The 27,239-nt window shown below is 43.9% G+C and overlaps 1 protein-coding gene across 2 annotated transcripts in view; it reads right to left on the bottom strand.

Moving 5' to 3' along the window:
* The window catches only part of TNS3 (tensin 3), a 592,547-nt gene that overhangs the window by 17,457 nt on the left and 547,851 nt on the right, over positions 1 to 27,239 (bottom strand). For both annotated transcript variants that reach the window (XM_029589689.1, XM_029589690.1), the window contains exons 24-27: positions 24,630 to 24,761; positions 20,907 to 21,002; positions 7,616 to 7,693; positions 6,838 to 6,915 (exon numbers count right to left, since the gene is read on the bottom strand). In XM_029589689.1, the coding sequence (XP_029445549.1) occupies positions 6,838 to 6,915; positions 7,616 to 7,693; positions 20,907 to 21,002; positions 24,630 to 24,761 (384 nt within the window). The remainder of the gene's footprint in view (positions 1 to 6,837; positions 6,916 to 7,615; positions 7,694 to 20,906; positions 21,003 to 24,629; positions 24,762 to 27,239) is intronic.

Genomic DNA, 27,239 nt, shown 5'->3' on the forward strand with positions numbered 1-27,239 from the left:
TTATCATCTCCCCACCTCACAACCCATTAAGTGCACTTCCCCAAACTTTCACATTCTCACAGCACGTACGAGATCTTGGTGTCATGATAGATAACCACCTCAACCTTAAAAAATTCATCAGCTCGACAATGAAAGAATGCTATTTTAAACTTAACACCTTGAAAAAACTCAGACCACTCCTCCACTTTAACGATTTCTGCACAGTACTACAGGCCACTATGCTTTCAAAAATTGATTATTAAGCCACTATTAAACCTCTTCAAATGCTTCAAAACTCTGCTGCCAGAATTCTTAACAACACCCGTAAAATAGACCTTATCACCCCTATCCTCAGAGATCTTCACTAGCTCCCTATCTCCCACCGCATAATGTATAAAACACTCACCATCTTACACAAAACCCTCCACAACAAGCACTGGTTGAATGATTCCATACAATTCCACATCGCCAACAGACCAACCAGATCCTATTATAAAGGCACTCTAGACACCCCTTCCCCAAAGCTTTCCTACCTCAACACCACAAAAGAACATGCCCTATCAATTGCTGGCCCCTACACCTGGAACACCATGCCTCCCGATCTCAGACAAGAGCTATGCACTCAGAAATTTAAGAAAAAACTCAATACATGGCTCTTTAAACAAGTTTATCCTTAACTGCCTCTATCCCTCACCCTTCCCACTACGCACATTTCAACTTATAATCTCACCCACATTTTGCCTTCCCTTTTCTCCACACACTGCTCAAGCGTCGCTCCATAGGCTTTTAACTTCCCTTTCTTTTCTCACACTGCGATCTGCCCTTACTGACATGTGTTCATTTTGTTATAGTTGGTGTTCTCCATATATTTTGTTCTGCCTTAAAGTTTTTCACTGCGTTTAATTTATTTTGTAATATGCCTTCATTTTCGTAATTCCCCCTGCCCCACTGCCCTTGTTTCATGTAACTTTCATTCACTGTTAACAACGTTCGATGTAAACCAGCATGATGTACCTACAAATGTCGGTAGATAAAAACCTTAAATAAATAAAAATAAAATAAAATATGGTTAAAGCTTGTAGTATGAGTTAAAAAAAAAAAAGCCAACAACTTTGGACAAGTATCTGGAGTACACGTCCATACATAACTGCTAGTCAGATAGACTTTAGTTTTTGTACCTCTTAATTCTTGGGGAGAGCAGCATGAAACAGACTTTCAAATTGTTCCTCAGCAGAATTTGCAGCGCCCCAGTAAAATAAGTTTCCCTTAGGAAAACATGTCCCTGACTAAAGCAAATGTGTCAAAATCCACTGCTCACGTCGTTCTTTGCAACTATTAATCTCAAATAATTAGATGCCCAAGCCTCTTGAGGGATAAAACATTACACATAATTATGTATGCTGCCTTACATAACCTTTTTCCCAAATATTATTGTTGCTTGAGATCTGACCTATCAACGATTTTCTTGTATTGTAAGCCTCCAGGAAAATCTTTTGAAAAATCTCTCCAGTCCCTCAGAATTCTGTGTTCTGGCAGAAAAGTGCAAATACGGGAGATATTACACTCATGCCTTTGGGCTAAAAATAATAAAAACTTCTTGCATCTCGCTTCTTGTTTTTGGATTCTAAATTAAAGTCAGCCTGAAAACGACTGTGTAATTTCTCACACGATACCATAAATTGGCTCAGGTATGCCTAATTCTAACCACATCTAAAAGCAGACATTCCAACAGCGCCAGCAGCCACAGATCCTTTTGTTCCCAACAAAGCAGCAGCTTGGGTTTTTGCCACAGACTGTTGTTTTTTTTTTTGTCTGTCATGGGGATTGTACAGCCTCAAGGCAATGATTTACCTAAGCCCCTAGCTATTCTAAACACTTACCAAAAGGAATGTGTCTACAAGTCTGATCTTTCAAGAGAGCAGGTGGAAATGGCAGAAGGTGAGCACGGAAATTGCAGAAAAAGAAAGCCATAGGCTGAGTAAGGGCGGGTGGGGTGGGGGGGGGGGAGGGCTGTCCCCTGTCCCACAATCTCCTACAGTCAATTTCATTTACATCAAATGCTTCGTGTTATCTTCGTAACCCTCCCCAACGGTTGACTCCCTTTATGATGGAACTGGCTTACCCATGATAACCGGAGCTCATGTCTCACAGAGAACTGAGGTGAAGGAAAATGATTCCTTGGCCAAGCCTGCCTGCCCATTTTGACTTTGTCCAGGCCCTGATTACAACTGATGCAACCGAGTGCTGGACAAAGCTACAACCCGTAAATCTGCACAGCAGAGAGTTCAGGACATTAGTACATGCCTAGTAGTTTATTTTCTCTCCTTTGTGAATTAAGGAGGTAATTTTCAAAATTTTATCCTTGGTCTCACAATTTTATCCTTGGTCTCACAATTCCAAATCATTAAATATTTGAGCATGCTACACCAATACCTCTTAATCCAGATGTAACCTCAGTTTTTGAAGTCTTCACTCCTATAGAAATAACCGCCAGTTCTTATTTACTTGACCCTATTCTGTAGACGTAAACTTTTCATGAAGACTGTAATCTGTAAACACCTGTATTTATTATAAGAACTTGTATTTACTATTTATATTTATTATTTAGCTATTAACATTGTTCTGTTACCACTTGGTACTATTTCTCTCCTTTACCTCAAACTCTAAGTTCCTACTAAGTTAGCCATGTTATTTATACCCAATTGTTGGATGTAATTGTACATTTGTTTAATTGTTCAATCTGTTTGATGTAATTTTCTGTTCCTTGTTCCGTGTAAACCGAAGTGGTATGCACTAGTGCATGAACTCCGGTATATAAAAGCCTTTAAATAAATAAAATAAATAAAAGGATTTACAAACTTAAAAGTGGGTTTTACATGCATAAATACACGTTACCCATGTAAGTGGGCTTTTGAGAATTGTTACAATATATGCCATTGAACCATCGATAGGTTTTATGCGCGCAAGTGCATTTTAAGCATGTAAATGGGCTTTTGAAAATTACCTTCTAAGTTTCTCAACTGGTATTGATCAATTACAGTGGTCTAGAGGATGAATGTTAAAATTTTATTTATTTGTATTTATTTAAAATTATTTTTATACCACCTGTACAAAATGTAAGGTCTAAGCGGTTTACAAAAGTTAAAGAATAAAAATATAAGGTGGACATAAAAAACAAAAATAAATTACAGCATTAAATAATAAAATAAAATGTAAAATAAGTCATACATAGAGTTAATATTAAATAACAAAGGAGTAAGCAAGTTGACATGATTTATGATCTATTAGAGATTAAAAATAGGTATCAGAATTATAGATGATGTTATTGTTTTGCGAGGACTCTTAAAAACTGAGGAATATTGTTAGGAATATTGTTATTGTTAGAAAGTATTATTCTGTAGTTGGTATGATGCAGGAGAATGGTAGGTTATATTATGCAATTGTATGTGAGTATTAGTTGATTGTTTTATTTATTGAGGTTGAGGTTGTTGTGAATGATGACTTATGTGTTAATATGTTATCAGTGAATTAATTGTAACCCTATTTAATGCAGCAGGGAATTGCGAAATATCAAATTGTAATAAATAATGGACTATTCTTCAAGAGATTAACTGGCACCTGATTACCCACCCAATAATAAAGTTTGGCTTTTTAGCTTGCCTTTTCAGATGATCCAAATGGCTTACAGCACTATGGAGTTTTCAGATACAATATGCCCCTGCTCCAGTCTAAGGGGGTATCTGAAACAATGAGAGATAAAAAGTCTGACCTTGCCCAAGGTCAGTAGGAGTGAAAATGGAAATTAAGCCCCTGTTGCTCAACCCATAGGCTCTAACCTTTAGGCCACTCCCTTTTCTGTATTTGCTTTTTTTTTTGCTTGATAACATTGGATTCTCTGCAAAAGATAAACACTAGAGTGATAGGGTCTCACAGCAGCACTTTAGGTTACACAAAGACAAACCAGAGGATTCTACAGCCAATTTCTGACTTGCACTACAGAGCTTTCACTAGTCTACTATGTTTTGTAAATGTAGAGGCTGCTTTTTGAAAACAAGGAAAAATATAGTTGCTACCCAGCAAACTTCGGATTTTTGTTCCTGGCAAATATAAAAACTCTGTTTGGACAAACCCAAGAGGAACTATTATCTGAATACTAAAAGCATACTTTTAGGTGGGAATTTTATAACAGCCCAGTGAAATTACATGGTAAACACAAACACAGTATTGTAAAACTGCAAAGTATGCTGCTATGCTAAGGTATCACAAACTAATTTGGGTGATTCATATATACAAAAAAGTGCATAACAAATAAAAACAGATCATTAAAATAAAATTGTTAAACCAATTTTCAAAGTGGATTTACGTTCATATGCCTGCTTTGAAAATTATGCCACTAATTCTGCCTGCACAGAATTATACTTGCTGTAATGTACACAGAAAATGTGGGGGAAAATTTATCTGCAGAGTTTTGCTAATGTAAAAGCAAGTCTAGGCCCCCTCCCCACTCTCACCCCTGGGAATGCCTCTGCTCAGTCTAGGTAAACTCATGGGTATACAGGATACATGTCCCCTAAGTTTACCCGCATATCAGGCAGGCAATTTAATAATTTTAAAATTATCCTCTTAACGAAGAGTTCTGGAGATTTTTTTGTGTTTGTTTGTTTTATTATTGCATGGTGTTAAATAGGTTTCAACTAAGCAAAGACAATTTTACAGCACCATTTCCAGAAGCGTATCTGCCAGTCAGTAGTGACTATGACACCATTAATTCGGAAAATGGAGCCCACAGAAGCTGCCGTACAATAAGACTACATTCCTGGGAAAATGCAGAATGTCCCAGTGAATACCGTATTGGAACAAAATAGTGTTTTATCTTCCAGTCAAACTCTGTGGTGAATTGAGAGTGGAGGAAATCATGACTGGAAAGACGGTGCTGAAAGCAGTTGGGAAGTTTTAGGATTATTGCTGGTGGGACTGAAATATGCACCATTTCTTAATAGATCTGTCAGATGAAGAGGCCATTAACAAGTCACATGAACATAGGCTCTTGGTGGAAATTATATTCTATGGCAAGAAAACAATTAAACAACTTGAGTTTTACATAATGGAACATAAAAGAGATGGGCAACTTCCTTTTTATTAGACTGAATATAATTTCCAGGGTGCTTTTGAGCTGAGCTTCATTCGTCCTGCGGCTAGGTAGTATGTATGCTGTGACAGTTCCATGCTTGTTCTGCTCTCCTACTGTACCATGGCCTATTTCTCAAATTTGGGATCACCCCCAGTGGTAATTTTCAAAAGGATTTAAACGTGTAAATGGGCTTTGGAAAATTGTTACGATATATATGTTACTTTTGTAACTTCCTTGAAAATTCACTCCTTAAGGGCCTGATTTTAAAAAGCATTGACATGCATAAATGGGCTTTTGAAAATTGCTACAATATATGCCAAAGAATTGTCCATAGGATTTACCCGCGTAAGTGCACTTTACTCAAGGAAATGGCTTTTGTAAATTGCTACAACAGTATGTTTACATTTACGTGCATAACTCCTTTGAGAATTACCTCCTGAGTATATATAAAAATTTACTTGGTCTACTACTATGGCCCTGTATCAGTGATTCTTAATTTATGAGCTGGGACCCAAATGTGGGTCACCAACATCTTGTAGGTGGTTCACTAAAAACTCAATAAAAAGGTAAAGCAAGACATACAGAGGGAAGTCAGGCTGCAAACTGATGCTATTTCTTCAACATAAGTAACTTATTAAGTGGTATCTAAAATACTTAGTTTTAATTTTATAAGCAGTCCTAAGTAATGTGAAATGATGGGAAGAGCCCAGCTAAGAAATGTAATCTGGAGCGCTTCTAGCTTGTAGGTGGATGCCAGTATCAGGCCTGAATTTGTCAATAGGCACACTAGGTCTATGTCTAGAACAGCAAAAATCTGGTAGGCAGCAGGCTGACTAAAGATTTGCTACCTACCAGCTGTGCTTAATCTCACTCAACAGAACAGCCTTCTGTGTCCTGCTTCAGCCCCTCCCCTCCCAGTGCAGAGGAGTGGAAGGGATGAGGCTGGAAGGGCAAAGCAAAAACAAAAAAAAAAAAAGCTCTGCTCTATTCTAGCCTCTCTCCTCCTGTCCTGGAGGAAATGGATGACACCAGAGCACACAACAGAAACAAACCAAAAAAACCCACTCTTCTCCCTAAATAAGCCCCTCTCTTTCTGTCATTCAGGGGACTTGAGGAGAGGAGGTTATCAAGGAGAAGATGAAGCAGAGCAAAGAAGGTTATGCTATAGACCTTCTGCTCTGTTGATCCTTGTTCAGGTGGGTGAAGGGGACAACAGCATCAAGAATGTCTAGGGGGCGACAAAATCCTAAATCCATTACTGCTTGGTTTTCTACAACTCTTAAGGGGGTCCTAGGAGTTTTCCCCTTCTCAATCTTCTGACCTCATGGTTTTCTATGATTCTTAGAGAAGAGTGAGCCTCATCCTTATTTAAACATCATCTGTTATGGATCTGCCCTGGGGGTATCCATAATCTTTCTGTGGTACGACTGCACCCTCTGTTTTACTTCCTACCCAGCACTGCTCATTCCAGTTTGGATCACGGTTTACCTGCAATTCTAATATGTTTACGCCATTTGTTGTTGACACTTTCTTTTTATTAAAAAAAAAAAAAAAAATGGGGAAATATGTGCAGCAGAGTTAAGGATGGAAAAAAAAACTGCAATTTTTTTTTTTAAGTTACAGACGACTATGTGACTGTACACCTCATGAGTCATCTAACCATCCCCAACACAGAAACACATATTTCACCCTGCCCAGCCCCATTACACAGTCGGCCGTGTGCTAACCTGCTCCTTGTTTCAGCAGTTCTGCAGCCGAGTTTGCTGCCGTCTGTGGAGTTGTTTCTGCAATCTCCTCTATAGGATCTATGAAACAAAAAAAAAAAAAAATCCCATCAACTTTTAAACAGCACACAGTTACCAAAGAAAGGAGGTTATGTCCAGTAATGATGACACTGCCACCGGGGCCCAGAAAACTGCAAAGGGTAAAAGCACAAGATTTGAGAAAAGGACTTAAAGGTCCAGTTCAAGTCTGTCTGCTTCACACAACCTTGGTTTTGGCTGCAAAGATGAAACATATTTTGGTCAGCACTTTTTTGCTGAACAGGAGGAAAGTGGAACTGAGCACTAGTCATAAAGGGACAAGCCAAGCCCAGCCATTACAATGATTTTCCATCTGCAGCAAGTACCAGAGCTGCACAGCCACAGAATCCTTGATGTGTGCCATTAACAAAATCATCTGAGGGTATGCAGGGCAGTGGAAACGGAACAGACTTTTGAAATTCAAGTTTACTTAAAAATAATACAAAGTTTCAGCTTAAAATAAAAGTTAACACAGGGAATCCGTCCTGCTTGGCTCATCCCGTTAGTTTAATAGTAATCAGATCCGAATGAAAACTTGGGAAAAGTAGCTCTAGTTACCATATGGCTCTCTCCTGTTCTTCTTTTGCAGTTTGTCTTCACAAACTGACATATTGCTTTAACACACATTTCTTTTTTTTTTTTAAACCATGCCTCAGGTCTACCACCTTTTTCTTTATTTTTTCCCTATCGTGCACGTGCATACCTCTGTCAGGGATGAGCAGCTTGCAGGGTAATGCCAGGGGAGTAATGGAATGTTGATAGACCAAAGCTGTCAGGCTCCCTGCGATAAGAAAGGCAAAGTCAATCAGGGGGTCAACATACCCGTCTGACAAAGCTTAACCTGGCTTTAGAATCCAACTTTTCAAGACAAAAAGAAGCATAGTGCAGATGCAAACTCTTTCCTGGTGTTAACTGCCCTTTCTTTTGTGAAACAAATATTATTAAAAAGCATCTCTTTTTTTTTTCTTCAAATAAGGGTAGTAAACTTTTAAAATTTCTTGTCTGCAAAGTCACAGATTCCATTCCAATGACTGCAGCATGCATTTAATATAACTATCATCTATTGTTAATGTATGTCTTGTTCTGCATGAGTTGTGTGTCTGGAATCCTTTCCCAGGTGTTTCATACATGTTCTTTCCCCCCCCCCCCCCCCACCCACATGGTGGAAATTAGGTTTTCACTTTAGACTCCATAGTCCCATGGCATAGTCACGGGTGGGCTTGAGTGGGCTGTGGCTCACCCACTTTGGGCTCAGGCCCACCCAATCAGGACTGAATGACAACAGAAAAATAGGCCTGCTGTAAATCCCATCTGGCGGCTGCCGAAGATGCTGCAGAATGGCTACCATGGATCCCATCTTGTGGTGGCTAAAGAAGAGGCCTCGATTGGTGTGTGTGAAAGTGGGAAACTATGAGTGTGGGAACCTGAGATAGAGAACCTATGGGTGTGCTTGAGAGAGACAGAGTGCCACCGTGTGTGTGTGAGCCTGTGAGAGCAAGAGCTTGTGTATGTGTGTAAGTGCTCGTGAGGAAGACTGTGTGGAAGAGCATGTGAAATTGAGAGCTTGTGGGTACAGGTGAGAGAGGAAAGCACGTGTGAGAGTGAGATCGTTTGTGTGAACCTGTGAGAGAGAGAGCACATGGAGAGCGTGTATGTGTGTGAGCCTCTGTGTGTGTGTAAGCCTGTAAAAGGGAGTGCATGTAAGAGCCTGAGTGTATTTGAGGGGAAAAGCATGTGAGAGTGAGAGCTTGTGTGTGTGTGTGTGAGAAAGCATGCGAGAATGACAGCTTGTGAGAGAAGAGAGGACATGAGAGTGAAAGCCTGTGTATGTGCATGTTTGTGAGTCTGTATGTGTGTAGGAGCCTGTGAGAGCCTGTATGAGAGTATGTGCATGACAGTGCGTGTGCGAGAGAACATGAGAATGACAGTGCGAGCGTTGTGTGTGTGAGAGAGAGAGAGAGAGAGAGACTGTGTGTGCATGGGAGAGAACGTGAGAATAACAGCATGTGTGTGTGTGTGTGTGTGTGTGTGTGTGTGTATAAAGGAGGAAGGGAAGAACATAGGAGGGTAGAATGCAAAGAGAGACCCTGAAAAAAAATGTGGAAAATAAGAAGGGGAAGTGGAAAAGAGAGAGACCAGGACCAACTGATTAGAAAAACAAGAGAAGATAAAGGTGTAGAAAAAAAAAAATAATTTTATTTTGAGTTTGGAGCTTGTGGAACATACCATCTTTGGGTATATGCATTTCTTACACTTTTGTGCTTTCCTCTTTCTTTAGAGTTCCACTGTTCAGTCTTGTTTGCATGTTTGTTTCTAATTTGTAATCCCTTATTTCTGTATTAAGTAAGGGGCAGTCTGTAGTCTGCATGTGTGACTGAGGTGCAGTATATTTCTGCTAGCATATCATTTCTCTGCAGGGATTTGTTCAATTTGCCCAGTAAGTGGCATATTAGTGTACTAGGGTCTGGTATGATATTTGCATTGCTGCCTTCTCACGATAAGGTTGCTGTTAGTTGAGTCATGATTGTTACTGCTGTTATGGTATGGTGTGGCAAGGTTCTAGGTGTGTCTGTGCAAGACTTTGTGCTACTTCACAAAGTGTTTAGTAGTGAAAGGATTTTATTTTGCTAAGGTGACACAAGAATTTGAATATTTTTTTTTGTGCATGTTGGGTTGAAATGTGAGCTGACTTAGTTCTGCTCTGCTCATTGCAAATCTTAAGTTCTTATGATTATTGCTACTATATTGTAGTTGTGATGTCCTCTGCCTTTCTGGAAAGGGAATTCATAGAAGAATATGTTTTATTACAAGATTGATCAGATCTGATGTTTCTGTAATGTGTTCTTTGCTTTTCAAATTATATTCTTCTTGTATATTTATAATTTGCAATAAATATTTTCTGCATCGGCACACTGAGCATGCCCAGCACGCCTTATACCACGCATCCACATGGGGTCCCTTTTCAATCTCATAACATAGAATTATGATTAAAATTAAGAAATAGGAGAAACCAACTCCACAGGGTGGTGGGTTTTATGAGGACTAACATCTTGCTGTCCTGAGAGAACACCTGTTTCAGGTAAGCAACTCTGCTTTCTCAGAGGACAAGCAGGATGGTAGTCCTCACACATGGGTGAATCCCTAGCTACAGGCTGCTCCCCAACAAAAAGGGGATCAAAAGACACTTAACCAGGTGCCAACGGGCACAACAATACCGGTGCTGTTGGTAACAGAGAGGGAGACAATCTGAACCCAAACAATGGGATCTAGGTTGGGAGAGTTGGGTTCTACACCTCAAACAGGTTCCGAAGGACAGAATGGTCAAACCTACTGTCGCATCAGCCATCCCTATCCAGACAGTAATGTGATGTGAAAGTGTGGAGAGAACTCCACGTTGCAGCTTTCCAGATCTCCTCCATGGGAATTGCTCACAAGTGGGCCACCGATGCTGCCATGGCTCTAACAGAATGAGCCTTGACATGACCCCCCAAGATGCAGTCCTGCTTGGGCATATGAGAAGGAGATGTAATCTGCTTACCAATTGGACATTGTCTATTTGGCAATGGTAATACCCAATCTATTCTTATCAAAAGAAAAAAAAAGTTGGGTGGACTTTCTATGGGCTTCTGTTGCTCCAGATAGAAGGCTAAGGTTCACTTGCAGTGCAAAATGTGCAGTGCTCATTCATCTTGGTGCGAATAGGGCCTGGGAAAGAATATTGGCAGTACGATTTGACTGGTTAAGACAGAAATCCATCACAACCTTTGGCAGGAACTTAGTATGCATACGTAAGAATACCCTGTCAAAATAAAATTTAGTATAAGGTGGATAAGTCACTAAGACCTGGAGCTCGCTTATTCTTTGCACTGAAATCACCGCCATCAAAAATATGACCTTCCAGGTCAGGTACTTCAGGTCACAGGTACGCAATGGTTCAAAGGAGCTTTCAGCAGTGGAGCTAGCACCATTGTTGAGGTCCCAAGACACAGCGGGAGGTCTTAGGGAGGCCTCAACTGAAGCAGGCCCTGCATGAAACGTACAACTATAGGCTGTACAGAGATGGCCGTATCATCTACACCATGGTGATATGTGCCAATTGCACTCAGTTGGGCTAACAGAGTTGGTTTTCAAGCCAGCCTCCGATAGGTGTAGAAGGGCAGGAGAACGATCTAGGGCCTTTTGCTCACATCACATGGAAAACCCCTCCACTTCAGACCCTAGGATTTTCTAGTTGAAGGCTTTCTAGAAGCCACCAGGACCTGAGACACATCTTCTGTGAGATCAAGCAGCTGAAGAATCACTCTCTCAACATCCAGGCAGTGAGTGACAGGGCCTGGACGTTGGGATACCGCAGCCTGCCATGATCTTGCTTGATAAGATTTGGGGAAGTCCCCAGACTGATTGGTTTCTGGATGACAACTCGCACAGGAGTAGAAACCAGACCTGTCTCGGCAAATGAGGGTCCATGAGAATCATAGGTCACTCTGTCCTTGTGAAGCTTCACGAGAGTCTTTGCTACTAAGGGAATCGGAAGATACACATACTGAAGACCCTTGCCCCAATAACAGCCAAGGGCATCAGAGGCTGGTTTGCCGTCTGACCTGTACAGGGAGCAAAGACGAGGTACCTTCCTGTTGCAGGGGGATGCGAACAGATCTACATCTGGCTCCCCCCGAGGCAGAATATCCGATTCACTACGCCCTGGTCCAGGGACCACTCGTGGGGTCTGAAGGCTCAACTCAGCCTGTCTGCTACCATGTTCTCTGTCCCAGCCAGGTACATGACCCCGAGCACCATCACATGGGACAGGGCCCATGACCAGATCTGGAGCGCTTCTTGATATAGGAGCTTTGATCCCATGCCTCTCTGCTTATTGATATACTGCATGGCTATTTGGTTGTCGGTCTGGATTAGGACAACTTTGTTGGACAGCAGATCTCTGAAAGCCCATAACGCGTAACTAATCGCCCAAAGCTCCATGAAGTTGATTTGACAGGAATGTTTCTGAGCAGACCAGAGACTCTGGGGTACTGAGCCCATCTACATGAGCTCCTCACCCCAGGGTAGATGCATCTGTAGTTAGGACAATTTGAGTGGGGAGACTCCGAAATTAAATTCCCTGTTCAAGATTGGAAAGAATCCACCACCAGAACAAGTCCTGCAGAGACATGATGACTTGTATGCAATCCTGGAGGCTTTGAGTGGCCTGGTGCCACTGTCCCCTCAGGGTCCATTGGGCTCTGTGCATGTGTAAACTTGGCAAGGAGTAACATATGGCCCAACAGCCTCAACATGTGCAAGACTGACACCTGCTGGCTCTGTTGAATCTCTGCTGCAATGGTTGCCTCAGAGACGGCCCTCTGGCGGGGCAGAAAGGCTTTGGCCTGAGCCGTGTCTAGCAGAGCTCCTATGAAGTCCAATTGAGGTGATGAGCCAAGATAGGACTTTGGGTAGTTGAGAACAAACCCTAGTGACTTCAGCACCTGAATGGTCAAGTGCATGGACCTGATGGCCCCTATCTGAGACATGCTCTTGACCTGCCAATCTTCGAGAAATGGGAAGACATGCACTTCCAGTCTGCAGAGGTGCACCACCACTATGGCCAGGCATTTTGTGAACATCCATGGGGCATATGCGAGCCCAAATGGCAACACTCGGTACTGAAAGTGCTATGTTCCCACCAAAAATCGGAGATACTTCCTGTGACCTGGGAAGATCTTGATTTGAGTGAATGTGTCCTTTAGGTCAAGGCAGCATTGCCAGTCCCCTTTTTGCAAAAGGGGGATCAAGGTGCCTAGGGAAACCATCTTGAACTGTTCTCTTTTTAGAAACTTGTTCAAGGCCCTTAGGTCTAGGATGGTCCAGAGTCCTGTTCTCTTTGGAATCAGAAAGTACCTGGAGTAGAATCCCTGCCCTCTTTGCCCTGGTGGTACAGGCTTGACCTCTCTGGCCATTAAGAGGGAGGAGAGCTCCATTTGTAGCACCTCCTGATATGCTACCAGCCCCCAATGTGGGTAAGGAGGGCAATTTGGTGGGACACCCAATAGATTCAATTGGCAACCTTGGCAGACGATGGTTAGAACTCACTGGTCTGAGGTTATACTGGGCCACTGGTTGCTAAGAACCGCATGCTGTTCCCGACCAGAACCGCAGCCTGTTCCCGACCTGTCCGGGGTTTGGCAACTGGCTTATGCTCCCTATGGCCCAGTCAAAACCACATCCACTGAGTTGTCTGAGGAGCTGGCTGGGGTTTGCAGGCTCTCTGCTGCCTGGGACAGCCACGGGGGCCCTGATGGTGTTGATGGAAGCGAAGAGGCAGAGAATAGGACTTTCTCTGGTGAAAAACTTCCTAGGCCCTGGTATCAATAGCCTCCTCATTGAGGACAACAGATCTGGATTACTGGTGGAGAGCTGTTGGAGGGTCTCATGGTAGTCCCAAAGCTGGGTCACAACATCCCTCACCCTATTTCTGGAGAGATTCTCTCCAGTACATGGCACATCAGCGAACCATTCCTGAACCTCTGATCATAGATCTGAGGCCCACAGCCAAGCCATTCTATGAGCACCAATTCTCACTGCAGAGACTCTCTATGCCATTTTGAAAGTATCATAGGTCACACGGACCTAGTGTTTGGCACATTCCATATCCTTGTGCACCAGCAACATGAGGGTGTCTTGTTGCTGTTGAGGCAGCTGCTCAGCCACCTCCTGCACCTACTTCCAGATGTTCCGCGAGTATTGGCTCATGTAGAGCTGGAAGGCAGCGATGTGGGCAATAAACATGGCACCCTGGAACACCTTCCTCCCAAGAGCGTCCATTGCTCTGTGGTTCTTCCTCGGGGGTGCTGAGGAATGGGTCCAAGAGCGCTTGGCCCTCTTGAGAGCGGAATTGGCCACCACTGACTGGTGAAGCAGTTGACGCTTATCAAATCCAGCAGTCTTCTGGATGAGGTGGACCCTGTCCGCCTTCATATTAATGGGAGGCACTGTGAGGGAGTGCTCCCAAATCCTCAACAGCAGCTTCTTAAGGATCTCATGTACCAGGACTATCACAATCTCCTTGGAAAGCTCCACTAACTGGAGGATCTCAAGCATTTTGTGCCTGGTATCCTCCTCTGTCAAAAGCTGAAATGAGATGGCCTCCACCATCACCCTCACAAACCCTGAGAAGGTCAAGTCCTCAAACAGGGTCTTCGTTCATCTGGAGGAGAAGGGTCTGATGGGAGACCATCAGAGTCCTCCACGGAGGACTCCATTGTATCATCGGGACCCTTATCCTCAGTGTATGCTGCAGGGGATGGGGGCCCTAGGTGCTTGGCCTTCATCCAGAGATGCAGGCACTAGTAGTACTGGACAGGGGACTATAGGCGTTGGCATCTCCACTGGCCTCGGTAGAGCTTCCTCCTCAGAGTATCCAGCAACAACTATTGTATCGTATCAGTAGGGGGAGGCCTCTATGCCCCGCCAGGCACCAATTCAGTCCTGGAAACCAGTGCCAACTGGGTTGATAATGCACAGATGAGCACGCTGGGCGTCTCCAGAAGAGGTACGAGGACGGGTGGCACCGGGTTGTGTACCGGTCTCACAGGACTGAAGCCCTGCAGCACCTGCTCCACTGCCAGCTGGACTCTGCACTCCAGCTCCTCCTCAAATGTTGCCAATGCCAACAGTGACTGGGAGGAAGGAAGGGTAGCCAGATCTTCGAACTCTCGAGGGGGGATTGGCTACTGGCACCAGTACTGGTGGAAACAGTCGTGGACCTTCGGCACTGGTACAGGATGGGCTCTCCTTGCCACAGAGTCGCTTTGGGGCATCACAATAGCTGGTGCATCCTCACACCTAGCACCGTGCATTGACAAGGACTGGTGCCGATGCTTCTTAGGTTCCCCTTGATGCTCGACCAGTTCTTTCCCCAGTGTCGAGGTTGAAGATGTTGATCCTGGTGTCCCCGGCCCGGAGGACATTGACAATGATCGGGCTCTGCTGCCCCATCGATGGAACCAACGTTCCTGCCAATGTCGATGGTGTAGTGTCCATTGGTATGGCTCCAAGGTCTCTCATTGCTGATGCTGATGACTCGGACTTCCTTGACCCGAAGAGCTAATCCATCTTGTCAACTGGAAGCTGATGTCCCTTTGGAGTCATCTAGGCGCATAAGTAGCAACCCCGGACATCATGCGATGCCCCCAGGTAGAAGATACACACCTCATGAGGATCAGTGATAGACATGGTCCTCGGGCACTGGGGGCACCAGTGAAAACCAGATGTGGCCATCACAGGGTGAAACAAAAAAGCCGCAAAGTTGAAAGCAATGGCGGAGGGTGTAGATGGCCGGCGGGCACAAAGGTACCAACCACCATGGGAGGAGAAATTGACCACAAAAGGAAACTTAGCCGAAATGCTGAAAACCCTGACTAGGGCACTATGGAAAGGCACCGAGTGGGACCCAGCAATGGATCGAAGGAAAAAAACTGCAAAAAACACGTGCAAAAAATGTTTTCCACAAGGCTACAAACACCCAAAGTAAACTCAATCATACCATGAGGCTTACAGCTCTGCGGAAGAGACTGAAAAGAGACCCCGTGTGGTATAGGACATGCTGGGCATGCTCAATGTGTCAAAGTTTTAGAAACTTTGGTATAAGTTTTATGCCTTGGAGCTCTACCTGATGTCACCCATGTGTGAGGACTACCATCCTGCATATCCTCGGAGAACAATTAAATACAGATTAATAGGGAATTTTTAATATTGTTAAGTGCTTGAAATAATTGAGTTAAATTATTTTAAAGTGTCACTCCTGATGCATGATGGCTCTTGCAGCCTACTTAGAAATCCATTGACAGGTGCACACTTAGGCATTATTTACTGATAAGAGTACAACCAGCAAGCTCAGACCTGTATGCCTACTGCCCATCCATGTTAACCTTGAGTCGTCCCCCCCTCCCCACAAAAAAAAAAAAAAAAAAATCAGTTCTGGCTATGCTACTGCCATAATCTGGATATTTAAACCAATTTAATAAAGTGCCAGGGCTAAGATTTTCAACCCTGCAAAAAATCTTGAACTCTGTGGACGGCTGAATATTTCTCAAGCTGAAGAAAAGATATTTGGGCCAGCTCAGGAGATACTCATTTCTGTCCCATGGAGATTTCCTCCTATACATAGTTTCAGAAGGTCCGCCCTTCCCCTGAATTTCACAGACTCGAGGTCTAAATGCTTTTTTCACTGTTGGGACTATTTGAGGTGCACAAGTTGTCATGAAGAGAGCAGTTTTCCCAAACATTAAGGGCTTTGCGTAGAGGCTGTATGCCTGGCTGGAGGATTTATGATGTCAAAGTCTCAGCAAACCATCGGCACGGACACTGGGTGGCTGCTCACACTGACTGGTTGGCGAGACACCAGTGGAGTGGGTGAGGATTCCAACTTTATACAGACCAGAACTAGCACACACTCCATATGCATCCTCTACCTCCTTCTCTTAGATCAATGTTTCCCAACCTTTTCAAACCCAAGGCATACCTACATTAACAAAAATGTTGGATGGCACACAATCCTCCATGGGGCAGTGCAGAGATGGATGGGACTTGTATGGCCAAAAGAAGACCCAAAAAGAACTTTGAAAGCCCTACCAGTCGCCATTCCAAATTTTAAAACAAAGGTAAAGTTGGGACAGAGGCACACATGAACCTGTCACAATGGACTACCTTACTCTATATACAAGTGCAGGAGAAGGGAGAAGTTGGGTGGTGTGGACAGTTAGTTTGGTTAGTTACATTTGCTGCCGCATGTGGCTGCTAGAGCTCCTCTATTGATGCTGCTCCCAACACTCAAAGTGAGTCACATTCAGTGCTCAGTGCATGCTGTCCCCATCTCACTCAGCCTGGAACTCCTAAAAAGAGATGGCTGAGGAGGAGAAGATGAGGATCTTGCCAGGTACTTGTGACCTGATTTGGCCACTGTTGGAAACAGGATCCTGGGCTGGAGGGACCCTTGGTCTGATCCAGTATGGCAATTCTTCTACTCTAGGAGGTGCTGTGTGTGCTGCATAAAGAGGGGTCCAGCTATCTGTGCCTTGCATGCTGCCTGTTCCAGGGCTCATGTTTTAGCTAGGATGATTACACATGCTACTACACACATTTAAGAGCCAGAACTGAAGTGCCTTGTTGCTGTGAGGTGCTGAGAGCAGAGTCCACCTGCTGGTCTGGACCTGACCATCCAGCAGTGGTGACTTTACTGCGGCACACATGACCTGGTCTGAAGGCACACTGGTTGGGAAACAATACCCTAGATATTGGGAGATACAAATGCACACTCCACAACCAACCATTCAAAAACACATACATAAAAAAAACTCCCTCCCTTCAGATGTCTGAGTTTTCTGTTCACACTCTCCCTAACTAATAGGGAGACACCACCCTGGAGGGTGGCTAATGTAACCCCAATATTTAAAAAGGGCTCCAGGGGCGATCCGGGAAACTACAGACCGGTTAGCTTGACTTCAGTGCCAGGAAAAATAGTGGAAAGTGATCTAAATATCTAAATCACAGAACATATAGAAAGACATGGTTTAATGGAACAAAGTCAGCACGGCTTTACCCAAGGCAAGTCTTGCCTCACAAATCTGCTTCACTTTTTTGAAGGAGTTAAAAAACATGTGGATAAAGATGAACTGGTAGATGTAGTATATTTCTCAAATGCCTTCTGAAAATCCAAAGTTCCTCATGAGAGGCTTCTAGGAAAAGTAAAAAGTCATGGGATAGGTGGCGATGTCCTTTCGTGGATTACAAACTGGCTAAAAGACAGGAAACAGAGAGTAGGATTAAATGGACAATTTTCTCAGTGGAAGGGAGTGGGCAGTGGAGTGCCTCAGTGATCTGTATTGGGACCTATACTTTTCAATATATTTATAAATGATCTGGAAAGAAATACGACAAGTGAGGTAATCAAAGTTGGAGATGATACAAAATTGTTCAGAGTAGTTAAATCACAAGCAGATCGTGATAAATTGCAGGAAGACCTTCTGAGACTGGAAAATTGGACATCCAAATGACAGATGAAATTTTGTGTGGATAAGTGCAAGGTGATGCATATAGGGAAAATAACCCATACTATAGTTACACAATGTTAGGTTCCATATTAGGTGCTACCACCCAAGAAAGAGATCTAGGTGTCATAGTGGATAACACATTGAAATAATCGGTTCAGTGTGCTGCGGCAGTCAAAAAAGCAAACAATGTTGGGAATTATTAGAAAAGGAATGGTGAATAAAATGGAAAATATCATAATGCCTTTGTATCGCTCCATGGTGAGACCGCAATTTGAATATTGTGTACAATTCTGGTTGCCACATCTAAAAAAAGATATAGTTGCGATGGAAAAGGTACAGAGAAGGGCGACCAAAATGATAAGGGGAATGGAACAGCTTCCCTATGAGGAAAGACTAAAGAGGTTAGGACTTTCAGCTTGGAGAAGAGACAGCTGAGGGGGGATATGATAGAGGTGTTTAAAATCATGAGAGGTCTAGAACGGGTTAATGTGACTCAGTTATTAACTCTTTCAGATAATAGACTAGGGGGCACTCCATTATGTTAGCATGTAGCACATTTAAAACTAATCGGAGAAAGTTCTTTTTCACTCAGGGGTGGATTTTAAAAGGCCGGCGGCCTATTTTACATAGGCCGCCGGCGCGCGTAAAGCCCCGGGATGCGCATAAGTCCCGGGGCTTTCGAAAAGGGGAGGGAGGGGGCGTGTCCGGGGGCGTTCCCGAAACAACGTGGCGTTTCGGGGGCGGGCCCGGGGCATGGCGTCGGCATGGTCAAGGCCTCCAGACCATCCCCCGGGACCAGAGGACGGAGCGGGGCTGCCGGCCGATGCGTGCAAAGTTACGCCTGCTTTGAGCAGGCGTAACTTTGCCGACAAAGGTAGGGGGGGGGGTTTAGATAGGGTAGGGGGGGAAGGTGGGGGGAGGGCGAAGAGAAGTTCCCTCCGAGGCCGCTCCAAAATCGGAGCGGACTCGGAGGAAACAGACAGGTCGCGCTGGGCTCGGTGCGCGCAGGTTGCAAAATGTGCACCCCCTTGCGTGCGCCGACCTCGGATTTTATAAGATACGCGCGTATCTTATAAAATCCAGCGTAGTTTTTAAAGATCTACCCCTCAACGCACAATTAAACTCTGAAATTTGTTGCCAGAGGATGTGGTTAGTGCAGGTAGTATAGCTGTGTTTAAAAAAGGATTGGATAAGTTCTTGGAGGAGAAGTCCATTACCTGCTATTAAGTTCACTTAGAGAATAGCCACTGCCATTAGCAACGGTAACATGGAATAGACTTAGTGTTTGGGTACTTGCCAGGTTCTTATGGCCTGGATTGACCACTGTTGGAAACAGGATGCTGGGCTTGATGGACCCTTGGTCTGACCCAGTATAGCATGTTCTTATGTTCTTAAGTTTTATTACATTAAGTAAAAAAAAAAAAAAGCCCAATTATACAATTCCTTTTCTAAAACAAACATTTCACCCATGCGAAGAATGGATGGTTCTTCTAGTTTAGTTACAAAAGGCATTAATCTGTTCTTTTCCTAGTAAACCATACCTCCACTTTAGTTTGCCCCCCACTGGGCTAGAAACGTCAACAAAAGCCTGAACGAGTAAGCAGTGTTTGGTACATGCCATACTGGGTCAGACCAAGGGTCCATCAAGCCCAGCATCCTGCTTCCAACAGTGGCCAATCCAGGCCATAAGAACCTGGCAAGTTCCCAAAAACTAAGTCTATTCCATGTTACCGTTGCTAATGGCAGTGGCTATTTTCTAAGTGAACTTAATAGCAGGTAATGGACTTTTCCTCCAAGAACTTATCCAATCCTTTTTTAAACACAGCTATACTAACTGCACGAACCACATCCTCTGGCAACAAATTCCAGAGTTTAATTTTGCGTTGAGTAAAAAAGAACTTTCTCCGATTAGTTTTAAATGTGCCCCGTGCTAACTTCATGGAGTGCCCCCTAGTCTTTCTACTACAGTCAACACATTGCACAAGGCTGTATTTAGGATTTGGGTGCCTAGAGGCCGAATTGGTGAGTGTGCATATGTGTGTCAAGGGGGGGGGGGGTGGGGGAGACCCTGGAAATCAGATAGCAGGTGAAGTCCCACTACCACTACCCCAGAGTGCCACAGCAGCACCCCTTTGAAGTGAAGGGCAAGAACGGGCTCCTCTCTTGCACAACGTCAATTCTCTTTTTCATGAATGACTCCACGATGTTTGTGGGATGCTCGAGCAAATTTAACAATAAACTTTCCTTTTTTTCAACTAAATGCCAAACATTACTTAATATCTGATCTCTTCTATCAAGAAGGAAAAATAATGAGAAGAAATTAAAAAAACAACTTTATATCTTTCCTATCAATTCAGCTCCTTAAAAATGGCTCTATGAAATTATGTAAACTGGAGCGGGGATAAAGACTGGGCTTTATAAACCCTCTCAATTTAAGTTTAGTCCATTCGCTGGGTGACAGTACTCGGCCAGGGATCATGCACCAGGGCTCCCTTTCCAGAACCCTGCAATCTTGTGTCCTCAATCAGCCACCAGGTGTCGCCATCACATAACTAGTACAAAACCCTCCCCCCTCCACCACATCCTCCTCTACACCCAAGCAGTGGAAGACCTGGGAAACGAACGGCACTGGGCTGGCCCCAAAGACAGATTCTTAAACTAGGTAGAACACAGTTTTAGGTGCCTGTCATTTTTCAAATCTCTCCTGTACCCCTAAACACCTCTAAAAATGCACGATACATGGATTTGCTTGCTGTTACTGAAAGCCATTTGAAAGGGTGCAGTTGCTTATCTCACACACGTCCTAGTGCAATGTCAAATTCCGTGCGGTCCATTCTCAACAACATTTCAATGATAATTTGTATAAGCAGCACTGCATCCAGCTCATGATACAGTATTAGTGGACTTAATCTAAAAGACAGTCAAGATCCCTTACAATATACTACTTACCAAAATACGGCTCATTTGGACACCCTTTCAACCGCACACCCTTATGGGTACATTCAATAAGGAAATGCCTCACAAGTTCGTTGGTCAGATCTCCAACTGTCATAAAACAAAAAAGAAAAATGGAACCCTCAACCATGGCATTATGGTTTACAACAAGTTATATTTTAAATCACAATATTCTGCTGGCTGCTAAAGCTGCATTTTCTAAGACAGCTACGGCGTGTTCCGAGCCAAGAGGACGCTGTTCATTCACTGATTGCTTATCCAACTGGTCTTTGAAAGCTGGAGAAGTGGGCTGCCCAGCAGTCAACATCAGCATGTTGCTAATTGTGGTCAGATAACCAAGAGAGGATCTGATAAACGAGTGTTAGCATCAGTACTGCTTCTGGAAAGCATCCAGAGTGAAATAGGGTGTCCACAGGGCTGGCGGGATAACTAAGAAAGAGTGAGAGAAAGAGAGAGAAAGACAGACATGTGATGACCTTCTAGGGCACTGGGTGTCCATCCAAAGGAATGCAACGCAGCTGTTGAGATCTGGCATGCTACAATATCCATAATTGGAGCATGGCTGTCTTCTCAGCAGCATGGGATAAATACCATTACAGGAGTACCAACTCCAGTCTTCATCAAGAGCTCATGTTTCATGACCATTTCTGCTTCTTATACCTTTCTTTTCCTGCTCTTTTTTTTTTTTTGAGCCAGTATTTCATTAGTTATATTTTTACATATTTTTGGTTAACAAATTAAGGTGATTTCCTTTCATTATGGCAGCAAAACAGACGCTAAAAAAAAAAAAAAAGAATTATAAAAAAAATGTTTTTCTATCCATTCAAAAACCAAGGCTTGGTTTTGGCTACCTATTTAGCTCCTCTAATTTTTAGGCTGCAGAAGGGGTTAATATGCAGATATTAACATAAAAACAGAAGATCAGTTTGGCTAAGTGATAGTTAAAAATGTATGTCTTTTTTTTTTTTTTGGATAGGCAGATTGTCTTGCTTTCTTCTTGAATATGCCAAAGACAGTTTTAAATGTGACCAACACAACTTCTGAGCAATTATGTGAACTAATCGCATGATTAGATGGAAAATATCACACTGCCACGTTATCTAAGGATGTAGAAGACCAGAACATACAGCCAAACCTAAACTTTGCAGGGACACCAATAATGTGAATGCCTCCTTTCTAGCACCGGGTCTCATAAAAATAAGCTTAAGGTCTTCTTCTAAATTTACATTTCTTTTTTTGTATTTATTGCCAAAGAAGGCATACATTAAAAGGAAATAACGCAAAGAGAGAAATCAAGTCAAACAGAATTATACATTTCTGATGATGTTCAGTACTCTGAGCATAGTGGGGAAATTTTTTAAATTTACACACGGCTGGCAGGCCCCCAGATACCTTGTACCCGTGGGCCTACAAGCAGATTTTCAAAGGACATCTCCTTGCATGCACTAAAGCCCACGTGGGGATTTCACTATGAAATCCTCGCACGTCCCACTGAGGGGGGGGGAGGATAGGGACTGATTTTCACCCTTACCCTTCCTGATTTTACCCAGGGAACCGCTTAGTCAGGATAAATTGCTTGAAAATTGTTCCTGACCTGATACCAGGATATGACAAGTGGTCAGCTGGGCTCTTAGGCACCGTAACAAGCAGTAAACTGGGCAGACTTGCAGGGCCAGTCAGTCCTTTTATGAAATCCATGTAGTCAATATCATCAGCATTCTCCTACCAGTAGTCACACAGGCAATAAACGAGTTAACCATTTATCTGGAAACAGAATTTACTGGAGCTAAAACCTTTGTTTTGTTTTTTTTGGAGAGGGAAGGGCAACTAATATCTTAAACAACACAAGGGTTACCCCAAAATGAAAACAGTGATGCGAAGACCCAGTCTTCCTTGCCGTGTGCGTGGTGGTAGTGGTGGTAAAGTCAAGAGTCGTGCCAGTTTCAGTGCTTGTGCTGTGAATGTTATTTTATGTATCTGTTATACAAATATTACCTCTCTTATTCTTCTTAAAGAAAAGCATGCACTATTCTGAAGCTGGAAACACTGAGCAGCTACTGCATACCCTGAACATCCTTTCAAGTTTCCAGTAGCAGCCACCCCTGCAAGAACTTTTTTTTTTAAATTAGAAACAGAGAGAGCTACAGAGAGATTTCCAGTTACAATAAACACGAGTACGTCGCAAGCAACAAGTATCCTCGGTCATGTCGATGACCCATGCACGGCGCGCACGACGAGGATGCCAACAAGCAAACGCGAGATCTGTCAAGCAGGATTGAACCTCGCTCCGTTCCGTGTGCACGATCGCATGGGCTGCAGGCCTGGGAGACACGCTGCTCTCTCTCCACATTCCTGTTGCAGAGCAGGGACGGTTTTGCCAGGCGGAGGCAAAGATATGGCCAAGCCCCCCCCCTTCTTTTTTTTTTTTCCAGCCCAACTGCACTACAGCTTTATTTGTTAACCTTGAGCACAAGTGGGCGAAAAAAATAGAAATATTTATCTCTAACAAGTCTTATGCCATGCCAACACTTGGAAGGCGTCTGTGTGCGCATTTGGGAAATATTAATCGTAACGTTTTGTTAATGCAATGCTATTTCAGGAAACGTGCAATAGGCTGCTTTCTGCAAATTTTTAGCTGCAGATATCTAATGCAGCAGATACTTTAAACTCCCTCTCTAGATGCTGCACTGTTATGGAGTAACCCACCCTGCGACTCGCTTGGAAACGGCAGAATATCAAGGGTTCATAAACAAAGAAGCCAATAATCATGATAGCCATGAGCAACGATGCAAACACTAGCCGATGGCCACAGAAAGACACGGCTAGGAAGGAGCTAAAACCCCATACACCGAAGGGCAGATTAAAAAACTAGTTAGCCTGCTCCGTTTGTGTCTATCACAATAAAAGGTCTGCTGTTTGCACGGTAACAGCTGCGAAGCAGACATTTGTGGCAATGATTTGCCTTCCATGAGGACAATTTCCAAAGCCTCGCGCACTGGTCAACAGCGATTTGCTGGCGTATATTGCTGGTCGGAAAATGGCCCTAGCTAAGGTCTGCCTAGAAGCACGCGTGGTATCCTGCAAGGTGTCTGCATTTAGTCTCATTAGAGGAGCTGTTCCCAGGGGAGTGTTTCAGGCAGGACCGTAAAAGAATGCGCTTTGCTAGCGGCGGTTCCAATGAAACATCCATCCGTGTGGAAAGTGCATACGTCCACGGGTGGTTTGTACCTGTAACATGTTTCAAAAGAGAGCATCCCGGGCTATTTTTTCCCTTTGAAAACTGGTGCAAAGTGTGAGGGGATCCTATCTGTGGACCTTGGAACAAAAGTGGACGCCTGAAAACTGATAGCTAAATCAGATGTGCATTCCTGGGACAAAATGAGACAACTAGCTGCAGGTGTCTTATCCAACTCTGCACAACTCTGAGATCCTGGTACTTGAATTGCTAGCAACTCTCTCTTTCTGTTCCTCATTCTTAAATTCTCTTAAGACAAGAATTCTCAATGGGAACTGGACACCTATGTTCAAGCCTTCACTCCTTCCCCCCCCCCATCACCTTGCATGCGAAATTGAACAGATACAGAAAAAAAAAAATCACATACCAACCTGGGAGTCAATTAATTCTATTTCCCGTTACTCCTGGTCAATCACATCTAAAGTAAGGCTTGTATACTTCCTTGTACATTAGGGACGCCCTGGTTCTGAAAGATACTTTACCTTTCTTGCTCAACTGCAACACCGAGGGAGGGGGTGTGGCCACCTTCATCGCCAGCCCGTAGGCGCCCCTGAAGGAGTGACTGTCTCGCACAATGAAAGAACCGGGGTCTTTGTCCTTCAGCACCGCAATGGCTGTGGAAGGGAACAGAGACAGAAAAGAGAGAGAGAAAAAAAAAAAAAAGAAACAATTCACCTTGGGTCAGTTTTGCAGGAAGTAAAGCTGGGACGGAATTCGATTCTATACCCTTAAGTTATCCCGGCTGCCACCAAACACCGGGGCGGAACACGCAGCGTCAAAATGTATTACAGTTTCAGCCACGCTAGCTACTCCTGGTTTGGTTGCTCTCCAATGTATGATAGTCGATAGATGTCAAGTGATTTGGTACAGACGCATACATACACCTTTCCCCTCCCTCCCCCCAATCTTTCACCGTACATTTACCCTCCACAGTTGTGACAAACAAAAGTGACACATACACATCACAGCATTCCTGAAAGACGTCCCTGTGCCATGGCTAATGCCTCTCTATGTTCTAACTACATTTAGTGGATTTACCGTACAGTATCAGAAATACCAGGCAAATGCAAACTTTAGGAAGGCGAGAATAGAGACTTATCGGGAATATGGCGCCACTACTTTGCCTGTGGCTTCATGCTGCAAGAAACACGAGGGCAGTCACCAAAGATTAAAGCTAGCCATTTCGATCCACTTTGTTAAAACAGATGTTTGGAAGCATTATGAGAAAAGATCAAGATTATTGTTTTCACTTTTGTTATAAAAAAAAAAAAAAAAAAAGAGGACAAAGAGTTTTCACTTGTGGAGTTGCAGAGTTTTATTCGCATATGGGTCCAGGAGAAAACCCATATTCTTTTGATGTAAATATGATGCTGCACAGGAGCTTCTGAGGTCTCCGATGTTCAAGTCTCACAGCATCCCTGTATAACGTGAGTCAATGCCAACAAAAAGGCATCGCAACCAACCAAAGCTGGGTCTATGCGCCCGGAATTTGTGTGCATAATTATGTGCACAAGGCAGGGGTATTCTGGGTGGAGGTTGGTGGCAGAGGTGGGATTTGTGCACATATTTGAGAATTTAGAAAAATATGCGGGTGAACTGACATGCAAGACTTGCACCCTGTACACAGCAGGTGCAACTGTGTACACATTAGTTTGTGCCTGCTTTGAAAATCAGCATATCTTTAATGTGTTTTTTGGAAAAATCTATGTTTTGCGGGCTGTTATGAAATTACCCTCCCCACGGCTAAAGTTGAAAGTTCCTAGCCACACTGAACAATCCCGCTGCCTTGTCCCATGTGGCTTTCTAGCCATCTGACTTATCAAAGGCTAGTGCAGCCAACTGGCTTCAATTTTTTTTTTTTCAGGACAGGATGATTCCGTTCTGGTTTCACTTCATTGCATTCATGGATAAGCAGTTTTGACTTGCCTAAGACAAGCCGCCCTACTTCATCATGCATGCAATGGGGTAGAATTAGGACTGGCTCAGCCTGAATTGCAAAACTGAAGCCACCTAACCACCCTATCAAAGGCCTTCTTCCATTTTGTGCCCATGAGAAACACATTTGATAGTCAGGTATTTTGTCATTAACCCTCAGAACTCACCATCAATCATACCATACTCCTCTCTCTGCATCTTTCTTACTATCAGCTCTATATAGCTAAATCACACAGTCTTGACAAGCAGTTTGGCCCAAGCCTTGTAATCTAGGTTACTTTTTATGCTGATCTAAGAGAGCATTTTTTAATTGACCATTAAACTGTCATTTCTCAGACCGGGCCTATGGCGCAAACTTCAGCTCTGTACATGTCGCTATGTATATGCGTGTGCAAGGGGAGTTGGGATCAGAGCTTAGTCTAGTCTGTCCTAAACATGCCACTCAGGCGAGGAGAGAGAGAGGGAGGGAAGACGAGTGCTGATCCTAACCAGCCAATGAATGGCCCTGAGGGGGTAACCCTCCGGTCTTTGGGCTGGCAAAGGTTTTCAGAGTCTCCTGGCCAAACTACCTGGGGGAAGGGCAGGGTCAGTGTTTCCCAATAGGTGAACTAGGTGGTCGCCTAGGGCGCCAGCCATTATGGGGTGGCAAAGAGCAGCCAAGTGGGGTCATGGCTGAGAGTAGAGACTCGGCAGGCCGTGAGCAGCGCCCATCCTGCTCGCGGCTGAGAAATGCAGAGTCTCGGTGGGCCACAAGCGGCACCTCTGTTTGTGTGTGTGTGTGTGAGTGAGAGGGACTGTATATGTGCGAGAGAGCAATGATGTTGGTGAGAGAGAGGGAGGAAGCCTGTGTAAGAGTGCGTCTGTGCATGAGACAAGGATCCTAAGTGTGTGTAAGAGAGGGGTGGCCTGTCTGAGTGAATGAGATCGGGGCTGGAACCAGGGCCTGGACCTGGGGAGGAAAGGGCGCAAGGTTCGCCTAGGGTGCCTAATATTCTTGCATCGGTCCTGGGGAGGGGTGATTGAAGATAGAGAAGAAAAATTGGAATATCCTACCAACAAACAATAACAAGCCTGCATAAAGGAAACCTTAGCATTAGACCTCCTTCGCTGTTTGATTCGCTGGCATTAGAAGGCCACATTTCTACACCAGAATACAG

Source organism: Rhinatrema bivittatum, chromosome 2 (assembly GCF_901001135.1).
Source record: "Rhinatrema bivittatum chromosome 2, aRhiBiv1.1, whole genome shotgun sequence".
NCBI classification, from domain to species: Eukaryota; Metazoa; Chordata; class Amphibia; order Gymnophiona; family Rhinatrematidae; genus Rhinatrema; species Rhinatrema bivittatum.